Here is a 13,074-nt window from a genome sequence, read left to right on the forward strand (position 1 = left end):
ATATTATTTTTCAACCTACATTTGATCTGCATATTTAATACTATGTGTTGGTGATATTTTATGCATACATCAGTCCTTCTAAATACTTCATAATATTTCATTATGGATCCATAGCATTAATCTATTTAACAATTTACTTATTGATAATTTTTCAGTTCAAATCAACTTTTATGACTACCACCAACAGTATGTTTACATCTTCTTTGGATTATGTACACTTTTTCTGTTGCATGGATTCTTTAAGATGGAGTTGCTTGGGTCAAATAGAATGAACATTCAAATTTTTGGTGACTCTAATGGAAAGTTGTCTGACCGGTGTAGTTTTATTTGTGCAGCAAGAATGTGTTCTAGGGCTGGGATTATAGCTTAGTGGCACAGCATTTGCCTGGCAAGCACGAGGTCTTGAGTTCGATTTCTAGTACAAAAAAATTTTTTTTAGAAAAGATAAGAATATTTTCTAGAGATCTGTACAATATAGTGTTCAATGTAGTGCTTAGAGTTAACAGTATTTGTTGTGCACTTAAACTTGAGGATTGAGCTCTTGATAAATGTTCTTACGACAAAAAAGGCACAGAAAACTTTTGTAGGTAGTAGGTGTTTATTACCCTTATTGTGGTGATTTTGCGGTATTCAGATATATCTAGTCACCAAATTGTGTGCGTTAAGTATGTGCAGTGTTTTATACATCAAACTTCAGTAAAACTTTTTGAAAAAGAAAGAATATGCACACATTAAAGTTGGAGAAAACTTGCCATCTTGTTTCGTTTAAAGGGAAATAATGAAGAGTAATAAACAAACATGTTTTATAAAAAGAATTTTTGATTGCTCCTTCCAGGAAGCAGATGTCAGTTACCATTCTCCCAGTAAAACACACCCGTGGTTTTCAACTTTGGGCATGAAATGAAATCAGCCAGGGCTCTTAAAAATAAGCAAAAGACCCAGATACCCAGGCCCACTCATGCAGGTTTTCAGTGAATTTGTCTGGATGGAGTCTAGACATCAACAGTCTTTTAAATCTTCACAATTATTAAGATCATTCATCTAAACCATATTACTGAGTTTTGTTGGAGCATAGAACAGAACTGTTTGCTATCTCATTGTTTGAATGTCCACTTTATATGCTTTAATTTTGTAACTTGAACAACTATTTCTAAGATGACAATATGTAATCTATTAACTATAGATTTCCTCCTGTTTATTTTTTCTGAAATTCTGTATAACTTGTACCCTTTTTCTGCTTTTTTTCTTTTTCTCCTTAAATAAAATTTTAAAAAAAGATCATTCCTCTAGAATCAAAATCTGTTGCTTTACTTTTCTCAATTTCAATCATTTTAATCTTTGATTTTCACTATTTCTGATACAGATGATGTATCTTGTTTGAAGCTGCCCATTCCTGATTAGTAGTAACATTAATATATTTTTTTCATGTGCCCAGTAATCACTGTCTTGCATCCTTTACCCACTTTTCTATGTGGCTTTTTATTCTTTTTTTTTTTTGTCTTTTTCCTTTTTATCGGTACCAGGGATCGAACTCATGACTGCCTGCTTGCAAGGCAGGTGCTTATGCCACTGAGCTAAATCCCCAGCCTCCAGCTTTTTATTCTTAATGATGCAAATTAATCTTTTGGCTGTTATATTGGTTGCAAATATTTGTCTCAGTTTGTCATCTCTTCTGTTGTTTTTTCTCTCATTGATAAACATTAACCGTTCATTTCATGGCTTATAGGTTTGAGTCTTAATAACTAGAAAAGTTTTTCTGAAGCCATTCTTTGAAGAAAAAAATATTTTCTATTTCCTTGTGGTAGTTTAATAGTTTTTCTTTCAAGTTCACATCCTTAAGCCACCTGGAACTCATGTAATGTGAATATCTTACTGCAGTCTTTCCTCCTGGAAAGACAGTTGTCCACACAGATGATTGACTCACCTGCTCTTCTCCTGTGACCTCAGATGCTACCACTGTCAAATACTGCAATGTCACTATGCCTACGTGACACCTTTTCTTCATCCAGCCATCTGGTGATGGGTTAGCCAGTATGAATTACAGTGCTCTAAACGCTGGTATGCATGTATCACTGTAGTATATCCTTGACTCTTTGGGGAAGATACCTAGAAGGTGAATAACCAAGTCATATGGAGTTTCTAATTTTAGTTCTTTGAGATATTTTCAAAAACGGTTGAACTAGTTTACATTCCCATCAACAGCATAGGATGATCCCTTGTTTACCACAGTCATGCCAGAATTTATTATTTTTGGACTTCCCGATGATGGCCATTCTTTCTGGAGCAGAACAGAATCTTCACATTGTTTTAATCTGCATTTCTCTAATGGTGAGAGATGCTGAACATTTTTTCATATATTTGTTGTTCATTCTGAGAAGTGTCTATTTATTTCACTTGCCCATTTCTTGATTGGATTTTTTAGTTTAGGTGCTCTAAATTTTTTTGAGTTCTTTATATATTCTAGATGTCAGTCCTCTGTCTGAGGAATATTAGTAAAACTTTTTGTCCCTTCTGTAAATTGTCCCTTTTCTCAACTAACTGATTCCTTTGCTGCGCAGAAGCTTCTGCTCAGCTATACAGAAGGATAAATTTGAGACATTTGTAGGAAAATGGATGCATCTGGAAAATATAATGTTGAGTAAAATAAATCAGACACACAAGCATAAATACCATATGGTATCTCTCATCGAGTAAGGCAAAGTACAAACAAAGAGGATAATAAAGACTGGATAGAAGGGGACATGGTGATAGGTCTCTTGCAAATGGAAAGGGGTTCAGGAGGCCGAGGCCAGGGGGAGAAGGAGAAGAGAAAGGAAACGGAGAAGAATTAAGAGGTGCCATGTACAGGAACGTAATACCCTCAATACATGTAAACAATGTGTGTTGTAAGCATGAGCTAAGAATAATAACAAGGATGAAAATAAGGGAAGGGGATTTAGAGGTGGAGGGAGGGGTGTGGATAGGAAGGAGATTTAAAAAAAAAAAAAAACAAGTTGTATTATGGACCTGTATCCAATCTGCAAGGTGAATGTGAACTGCATGCACTACAAACATGAACTAATAAAAGTCCTGCCTCTCACATGTGAGAATTTGTCTCTGGATCTTTCTCTCTTGCACAGATTTAGTTGGATTTCCCCTGCCAGTTCCACAGTGTTTTGCTCACCACGGCCTTGGTGAATTTTAATATTTGGTAGAGCAGGCAGTTGCCTTAAATTTTTAAAAACTAATTTTTCTGCGTTTTCCATTCTGGATCCTTTTTAGAATGAATCAAGAATTAAACACAGAAATGAAAGAAATCCTCTTAGCACTTAACTTGGCGTGTGTGAATTTATAAATTACTTTTGGATAAATTGCAGTTTCAGCTGGAGGTGGAACTCAGTGGTGCAGCACCTGCCTGGCAAGCACGAGGTCCTGAGTTCAATTCCTGGCACGCACAAAAACAAACAAAAAATTACAATTTAAACACCACTGAATTATCCTATTCAGGGACATGGTGTGACCAGTTAGGGTTTCATATACGTCACTAAAATGTCATAGACTTTCCCCATACATATCCAGAGCAATGCTTGTGAGATTTAGCCATAGATGTTTTTGTTGGTATTATTTTGTTAATACTGGCATGGAAACATTTTTCAAATTACCCATTTTGGTTTATTATTCTTAGAGTGTGGAAATTACTCATTTTAAATGTTGCCTTTGTTTCTCACCACTTTCGTGAACTCCTATTAACTGTCATAAATATTTAGCTCATTCCTCTGGATTTTTCAGGAAGACGACTACATTTGCTATAAATTTTTCCTCATTTCAATCACTGTAATGTTCTCATATATTGTCTGTTCCTGTAAATATTCTGCATTTTTAAAAAAGCAGGGGACTCTTGCATCTTCTGATAAAAATTCTTAGCAAGGTGGTAAGATGACTTTAGTGTAATTTCTTTTTTTCTTCCTTTCTCTCCATCTGTCTCCCCTTCCTCTTCCTCCTTTGCATCTTTCCTTTTGTCACCTTGCACTGAGAATTAAACCCAGGGCCTTTACACTGAGCTACATTTCCAGCCCTTTTTGAATTTGTTATTTTGAGACAGTCTCACTAAGTTGCCCAGGCTGAGTTCACGTTTGGATCCTCCTGTCTCAGCCTTCCAGAGCACTGAGATTGTGGTGTCCACCATCCTATCCGGGTGAGACATATTTCCCTCTATATATATTTCTATAGATATGGATCTGAAAATAGGATTTACTTTCTTTTCCTTGGGTTCTGTTGAGTCTTGGATTTATGAGTGCTGAGTCAGCCGTATAAAAAAGGTTTGAAAATAAGCAGAGGGCACAGCTCTGTGCTTTACTGTCCCACTCTGCAGTTATACGCTCCTTACGCTGAGCACATTTTGCCACTCCTTGTCCTTGGAGAAAAGGCATCTCGAAGCCAAGCTCTGTGCTGGGCACTGGGCCCTCTGCCTTCGTTAACGAGCAGTCGCTGGCAGGACGCCCCTTTCCTTGCTGTCCGAGTGGCTTGTTTGGAGGAAAAGAATTCTGAGGGTGCTGAAAGCCAGCTGGATGGCTGCGTGATGGTGGTGTCACCTCCCCAGGTCTCACTGGCTGCTGCTTGATTGCACAGGAGGCACTGGATGGTGTCTTTGCAGTCCTGTGGGGCTCTGACAATAAATTCTAACCGTGATTCTGCAGGTGCGTTGCCCACTGCTTTCATAGGGTACCTGAGTGTGTCCTTTCCAGGGCAAAGGGAACAAGAAGAAGCAAATGAAAGCTTCCACTTGAAAGTCCCTGTGTGGGGCATGATGAGTCCTGGCCCGCCAGCCTCTTGTCCCAGTGATGCTCCACTCCTGGGACCTCTTTGCAGCCTGCCTGGTGTCCACAGGACCTCATCGAGCATCTTCCAGTGGGAACTCTGCAGCTGGAGCAAGCTTCCACAAAGCTCGAAGACTAAAATCCTCAGCCCAGCAGCAGCTGGCGCCCACCTGCATTTACAGCTCACTGTTTACTGATCTCTATCTCGGCTGGGGCCGTGCTGGCTTCTTGTGCTCTTAGCTGTGCTGTGTCCCACACTAAGGCAGCGCTTCCCGTTGAGTTCATCAGGACGCATTTGCAGGGTTTGTGATCGTGTTCATCTGGGGAGTCAATGCATGTGCATAACACACCTGAATTCGCTTTCCCTTCCCTCCATCTCCAGTTTTCCATCTCATTTGCAAAGGATCTACCTCAGTACATCTTACTATCATCTTTCTTTTGCTCTTAAAGTTATTTATACTTTAGAGTTTCTCATCTAAGAGAAACCAGATGATCATTTAAGCTTGCATGTTTATTTCCCTTAATATTACTTAGCATTATGGTCTCAAGGTGCATCCATTTCCCTACAAGTGACTCAGAATTATCCTTCTTTATGGCAGCATGGTGTTCCGCTGCATATAAATACATTTTCTCTTATCACTTCCATCTGTTGGTGGACATACAGGCTGCTTCCAAGATTTAGCTATGGTAAGCTGTAACACGGACTTTTGCACACATTTTTCTTGGGTGTCACCTTCTTTCTTACCAAGCATAGCCTCTGCTTCCTGTCCAGATCTCTGCTCAGATGTTCTTCCAGGGATGTTGCCCCTAGTTTCCTACGCTGAGCTTCTAGAGATCCAGGCCCCTGGAGGACTTTGCAGACTTAATAGTTTTATTTACTGGTATAAGCTTAAAAGGCTAGTGCTTTTCTGCTCCAGTAATGCGTGAGCTCTGTGAAGGCCCGGGCCACATCTCTCTGTTGTGGTGCACCATGAGTGCCTGTCACCCGTATTCCCAAAGTGCGGAATGCATCTGCTGAGTGAAAGAGTACAAAAGTGACCCACGAAGCTGCCCAAATACGCTGTTCCTCCTAACTTGGAAGAGCGTGTAAACAGTAATGAAGGGACCTCACTCCATATGCCAGGGACAGCGACACTTCCTTATTTCAAAAACTGTTTAGAAAACTATCTTCCATTCATTGTGTCTTTTAAAAAGAAATTGTAAGAAATGTGAGTGCAGCACCCATCCACTCTCTGTGCATTTGAAACCCGACTGTGAGGGTGAGTAAACATCTCTGGGTCTCAGAGAGGAGAGGGACCCGGGAGACACGGGACTGTGGCTTCAGAGAGGTCTGAGGGAAGCCAGGGCTGCCGAAGACAGCTAGCAGAAGAGTCGCGTTCATTTCAGAAATGGAAAAGTTTATTGGAAGCATTTTCCCAAGCCCTTCAGAAGCTAGTAAAACAATATTTTACTATGTTTTCTCCGGCTCTTAAACGCTCACAAAAGCAAATGCGTGATAAAATGTGGAAATAAGTATTGGCAACTAATTGTGTGCTCAGGGGACTTTGATTGAAGCAGGGGTGTGCGCGCTTCTGCTCGAGTGTTAGGGCATCTGGACAGAGTAGGGCGAAGGTTTGGAAATCCTCTGACATAGCTGGTATTTAAAGAATAGCAATTGGCTAACATTTGTGGCTCTGTATGTTGAATATTTTGGCTGCCGTCTTCTGGTATTCATTTTGAAAGATTTATAATCCTTTTGGGAGTGTGGTCAGTGACAAGAGGAGAAGTAAATCCTGAAATGTGGAAAAACTAACTTTTCCTAATATAAAACTGTTCTAAAAAAAATCCCTCAAGCCTATGAATATGTTTCCAGATTTTCAGAAAAAGCTGATTTACAGGTTTTTTTTTTTTCCTATAAGGCTCTAACTGCTTCTTGATACATGCAAAGTGTTAGTATTTTGATTTTGAGATTGGTGAAGATTTAAAATGTTTAAAAAGCCCCCACAAACTGACCTTTTGGGCATCAGTTATAATAACATGGCTTTTAAAAATCATGCCGGTTGCAGTGTAAATAATGAAATGAAGCCTAAAAGTAGACATAGTCTAGAAAATAAAAATGAAGACAATTTGAGACTGGAAATAAAGATTACATTGGGTGATTAGGAAGAAAATTGCCACGAAAGGAAATTATATAAAGCAAGAGTAGCAGCTGAAGAAGTGCTCAGTCCTGAGCTGCTGAGAGATCTGCGCTGTGCTGCCTTCATTCCTGAGGACGAGCCCAGGAGAAAGGTGGCTTGGGTCCCCCCAGGCAGGGTATTGTGTCTCCTCGCCCTCTGCTGGGAGAACCCCTCCCCTTGAAACTCCTGGTTTGGATTTTTAACTTTTCATGTAGTAACCCAGCTCTGTTTCTTCAGAAACTGCCAGGAGAAATTCCTGGCACCATTTAACCATCTAAATTCAGAGGAAGAGGAGGGAATTGTTTTCCATATTTTCTGTGTTTTACCTTTTTGTGTACTGCATACTGCATTTGCTTTAATTAATTAGGCTTAGTATGTACATCCTTCTTTAAAAACGAGAAATGGATGGTGCTAGTATGGGGGAGGTTCCTGGAGCCAAACAAAGGAGTTAATGATCTGACAGCTAATAAAGAAAGGATTTATTACTATTTTATATCATAAAGCCAACTGTAGGCAAATGGCAGTGGAAACATTTCTCTTGATGGTAAAAAGAGAAAGACACTGAAAGTTATAAAGCATAATTCATTTTAAATATGAGTAATGAAATTAAGGCTGTAGTCTTTCTAAACTTAATCCTGAGTACAGGGTCAGCCTGGATTACCCATTGCAGTAGGACCAATATGAAAAACGGACATAGTCGGGGATGTCACTCTAGGACCGTTGCTTGCAGGATTTCTAGAGCAGAGAAAGGTGTGTTCTTAAAAAAGAATGGAAACTTAAACCTTTCCCACTTCTCTTTCTGTTGCACGCTCCCAGTCATCACATTTTCTTATTTCAAAAGTAATGTATCGGATGCACAAGAGGATTTGCATATGTGCACATGTGTGCTACCAAAGAGGAAGCGGTTTGGCAATTTGTGTGTAATTTTTTTGTCCTTGTATGTAATTTCTGTGTTTCATTATATGTACTAGTATGTGTATTTTAAAATTGAATATATAGAAATGTGCATCAATACACAGCATATATGTATAATGATTACATTTTACCTGCTTTCTGTATGCGTCAGTCCATTTTCTGTTGCTGTCGTGGAATATTGAGGCTTGGTAATACATGAAGAAGAGGGAGCTGTCTCTCCATTCTGGAGGACAGGCAGTGCACTGTCAGGTTCCGGCATCTGGTGACGGCCTCTATGCTGTGTCAGGACATGGAGAAGGGCGTCACTGGATGGAGAGCGCACAGAACTCTCTTACAGCAACGCCATCCACGATACCGAACCGGCCCCAGGACAGTGGCGTTAATGCACCCATAAAAGCACTGCCCTCACTTCCTGATCACCTCTGGAGGGTGCCCCCTCTTAATACTGTTACACTGGCATTTAAATCTCAACAAGAGTCATGAGTGTAGGAGGGAGCACAGGGGTAATAGAAATGTTAATAGACATGTAATATGTAAGATAGAAAATGGCCACATAAGTGCTTAACAAGCATGGAAGTTTCTCCCCTTAACACAGAGAGATCGGGGGACCTTGGAACTGTTTTGAAAAAGGAATCAAACACTGACATTCATGATCATGTTTTACAAAAACCATTTATTCTTAGTATCAGCAGAAATACTACATTTGGCCGGGTGTGGTGGTGCACACCTGTAATCCCAGCACTTGGAAGGCTGAGGCAGGAGAGTCACCATGAGTTTGAAGGCAACCTGGTCTACATTACATAGTGAGCCTGTGTTTCAAACCCCCACACCTCCAACAAAAGGAAAATAAATCCTGGATTAATGTCTGTGAACCATTTCAGTGTCTGTGCCAGCACTCCCAATGGCCATCGGCCAGAGGGACAGTAGAGTGCTGTGGTTGTGGGAGCAGGCCAAGCCAGGAGTGACCTGCGTGGTCCTTGAGAATTCCTGTATCGGATTCTAACCTTAATCCCTGGCAGGTCTAATTCACTAATCAGCCATAAAAAATAAATAGACAGCTCTAGTTGTTGTGTTTCTTAGGAAAACAGGTCACGACCACTCTTTGCATGTGGCCACTGGTCAGTAGACCTTGACTCGAGTGAACCTCTGGCGGGCCAGCACGTTCCCCATGACAGGGAAGCCTCCTTTCTCCTCCTTCGCCCTGCCCATCCAGGCCGGCTCCAGGTCTCCCTGGAACCGCTTCCTGTTTCCCGCAGCCCTCACCCGCCCTGCTCTGAGTTTCTCGATGTTGCGGTGTTGTCTGACAGTTTCCCATCTCCAGGCTGTGTGTTCTCCACTGTTCCTGGACAGCTGTGAAGGGGAAGTGTTTCCTTGGCTGTTACATAGCAGTGCTCAATACAGGGGCTTATTCTGCAACCCAGATGGTGTGGGGACTTCTTCCTGCCCGCGAGGGAAAAGTCCGAAGTTCTGCGGCAGATGACGCCAGCTGTGTGTCCACTAATTCCAGTCTGTGCTGACGCTGCCCACCTGGAGAGGAGTGTTGGATCCCATGGACTGAGGGCAACATCCTCTCACACATCGGGCCCCAGTCACCAGGTTGTGACTCTGCTCGACTCAGGCTGTACATTGAGGTTCTCACCACCTCCTCTTCAGGCTTGATGATTTCATTAGAGCAGCTCACAGGACGCAGGGGAAAACTCTCACTGGTTTATTATAAAGGGTGTTACACAGAATTCAGATTGAAAAAGGCACAGGGCATTATCTGGGGAGAGGGCCTGAGGGTTCCATGGTGCATCAGACTCCAGCACCTCTTCAGTGGTACCTTGGTCTTCCTGGTAACCAATTCCCCTACAGGATCCAACTGGGGAAGGCAATCTGAGCAATTTAGTAGTGTCCAGAAGATACCATTTCAAAGATACAGGACTGTAGGAGTTAGATGCCAGATAACAGGGACAAAAGTCATATAATCTGCGGTAATTAGTTTAGGGCACAGATTATACTTTACAACACGGTTTAAAAACTGGGTAGACCCTCTGTTACCTAAACATAAAACTTCCGTTGCTTTTGCTCTCACAGCATCCCCTGGACTCTTCTTAATATATGAATACCACCTAACATTACAGCTATTAATTTAAAGGAGACAGATGGCCTTTCAATGGTGACTCGTTAATTGGAATAATACAATGCCCCAAGCAGCTTTTCCCTATTTCAACTTGACACAATTTATTTAACAAATTACAGCCCACTCAGAGAACTTAAAAAATTTTAACATGTGTGCAGAAGGAGACACTTTTCCTAGTTTGTGAATTCCTGAGCATTTTGTGCATTTCTACGGGAGCACGGTTTCATGTCACCATTCAATGCTTCTTCATAGGGAGGAAATCAGACTGCGACAGTGATTGCATTGTGTTCCATGCGGGACTTCAACCTTGCTCAGGAGACCTGTCAGCTGGCGATCAGAGACGTGGGAGGCCTGGAGGTCTTAATAAACTTACTTGATACAGACGAGGTCAAATGTAAGGTGAGTGACTTTTTCACAATGCACCAGCCCTTCTCCTCCTGGCTGTCTTCCCAGTGTGAGTGGCTGCCACACCCTGCCTGTAGCTATCAGGGTTCATAAGCGACCTGCTCACTGTCTCATCTTGTAACCTAGAGAAGGTTGCATTCTGCTGCCACTTGATAAGGCCTCCTACTCCAGAGACAAAAGAAACGTAAGAGAAAACTTGTTCAGTTACTGAAGTATGGAGAGGCAGCAGCACAGAAGAAATAAAAACAATGAGAGGGAGAGAGGCAGGCTAATACAGGGGAGGAGTACTCAGGTATTTTCTGGGAATCGGGGAATATTTTTCAGGACCTCAGGAACCTCCTCCTCTTACTCCTTTTATGTCTGGTCTTTCTGGTCATGGAGCTGGTTCGTGTCTTGAGCCCAAAAGTTAAGGCTGGGAAAGAGGAAGAGGAAGACCTTGATATCAAGTGTTTTTTCTTTTCGTACTAGAGAATGAACCCTGGGTCTTCACACTGAGTCACACCCCAGCTTTTTTTTTTTTTTTTAATTTCTTATTTTGAGACAGGGTCTTGTTAAGATAGTAAGTTGCCTGGGCTGGGCTGGAACTTGCAATCTTTGTGCCTCACATGAATGGAATTACTGGCCTATGCCACTGCTCCTGGCTTGCTAGTCTTTTTGTCTTGTTCCAGCCCCTATTGGACACATTCAGGTCCAGGCGAAGAGACATTGTTTTCAGCAAAAGCAGCCGTTAGGTCTCTGAAAAGTAACAGCTGCATGACCTCCAGAATTAGTGATTCTTGAAGTCTACTAAGAGCGGTGAAGCTAGAGAGTTTGCTGAGGTTTTTTTTTCCCTCTCTCTCTTTTGCTCTTTTCCATTAGTTCTTTCACTGCTGGAGCAATGAATGTTTGTTTACATAAATGAAGGAAGGTACATCTTGGGGATGGAAACTATTTCTTAAAAAGCTTAATTGGGGAAAGCTTTTAGGGAGACTTGGAATTTTTAAAAACATAGCCCTGGTTATGTATTAAGCTTTCATTCATTTATCACTTTTCCCCCCATGTAGATTGGTTCATTAAAAATCCTGAAGGAAATCAGTCATAATCCTCAAATCCGACGGAATATTGTTGATCTTGGGGGCTTACCAATTATGGTTAATATACTCGATTCTCCCTACAAGAGTCTGAAGTGTCTGGCAGCTGAGACCATCGCGCATGTTGCCAAGTTCAAGCGAGCCCACCGGGTAGTGCGACAGCATGGGGGCATCACCAAGCTGGTGAGTAGCACCAGAGCCACCCACACAGCCTGCTGTGTGCGGCCACAGGGCATGTTCTGGAGTCATCTGGTTCTGCTATGCATCCTTGAGAATATTCATTTTAGTGCACTTGCATTTGGAAGTGGCCTTAAGAGGATATCTGTATTCCTTTTTCAAAGAAGTAGGAAAAACTTGAAATTGTCATCCATAGTGCTGGAAGGATCTATTTGTGTGTTTGGGAAGAGACAGTGAGAAGTGGGGGGCTGGGTGGAGCATGGGTTGGGAGCCCGGGCCTCCCAGGGAGGTCTCAGAGTGAGGACCTCCCAGGAGAGAGCCCCTCACTGGGAGTCAGAGGATAGAGCTGCCAGCAGCTCAGGTGGGGTGCTATGCAGACAGAGTGTGCAGGTGTCCGGGAGAAACATCTGTGGTCGGTGGTCAGTGTTGTGACTGTGAAGAACAGTAGTGATGTATTCCATGTATTATGTGAAATGATACCGGGATTAGAAACTGTCAGTATCCATCATTCCAACTTTTCTTTAAAAGTTGGAATATTGAGATATGAACTAGAAATACAAAATTACAGAAGCTTCACCTGGCATCTGAGGCATAAAGATGTGTTTTTCCAGTTTTACCAGACAAGGGGCCCTGGTGAATACTACCAGTGAGTGAGACGACTGTAGAGAGGTGGACCATTGGCTGGTTACAGCCCTAGTGCTTTGAGCTGGCCACCATGGGTGTGGGTGCCCAAGAGGTCACTCTGGAGAAGCACCCCAATAGGTGAGCAAGCAGGGACAATGCATCCCGGTGGGATGTGTGGCAAGCTCCATGTGAGTGTGTACACATGTTTACACTGTCAGTGCCGTGGCCTGTGTCTGTATTTCTCTTTCTGTGTCACTGAAAAACATTTCAGACCTTTCCTGAGCAGCGCTGTTCATGACAGGTTATAGAATACGTGCTGGGATGAATGCCTGTCCTAGTCAGTGATGTCACTTTTTCATGGTGCTGGGCATGCGTAGTAGAGAGGACGAGCATGCAACTGAACGTGTGATGGCAAGTTTTAGGAATCTAACTGACATCCGTGCTGAGAATCATAGAGGAACAAAGGCAGGGTGATCTGTCAGTTCTGCTAGGAGAAAGGGGATGAGGAAACCTGGAAAGAAAAGTTGTTTTTGCTGAGTTTTATAAAGTATTTGTTAGGCAGAACCACCAGGGAATAGTACTCCAAGAGAATGGGGGCAGCTGGTAAACAGCACTGAGGGATTTGGAAGTGGTGGAGTTTTCATGTGGCCAGACCTGCGTGACGTGGGTGGGGGACAGGCTAAAGACTGGAAGCCATGAATTGCTTGCCTACAGGATGGGTTAAGGGGAATGAAGATTCTTATACATGGCCTTCCCGGTGTTCAAGCCCATTGTCTCAGAACTGTTTTTCTTGTGTTGCTGTCCCTTTG

General features: G+C 42.3%; 1 protein-coding gene across 1 annotated transcript in view; it reads left to right on the plus strand.

Moving 5' to 3' along the window:
- The window catches only part of Odad2 (outer dynein arm docking complex subunit 2), a 181,094-nt gene that overhangs the window by 36,544 nt on the left and 131,476 nt on the right, over positions 1-13,074 (plus strand). Inside the window, exons 12-13 of the mRNA XM_063253714.1 lie at positions 10,242-10,388; positions 11,438-11,647. Coding sequence (XP_063109784.1) covers positions 10,242-10,388; positions 11,438-11,647 — 357 coding nt within the window. The remainder of the gene's footprint in view (positions 1-10,241; positions 10,389-11,437; positions 11,648-13,074) is intronic.

The sequence above is a fragment of the Cavia porcellus genome, unplaced genomic scaffold (assembly GCF_034190915.1).
Source record: "Cavia porcellus strain 051 isolate PalLab524CR breed Dunkin Hartley unplaced genomic scaffold, mCavPor4.1 scaffold_7, whole genome shotgun sequence".
In the NCBI taxonomy this organism is placed as follows: Eukaryota; Metazoa; Chordata; class Mammalia; order Rodentia; family Caviidae; genus Cavia; species Cavia porcellus.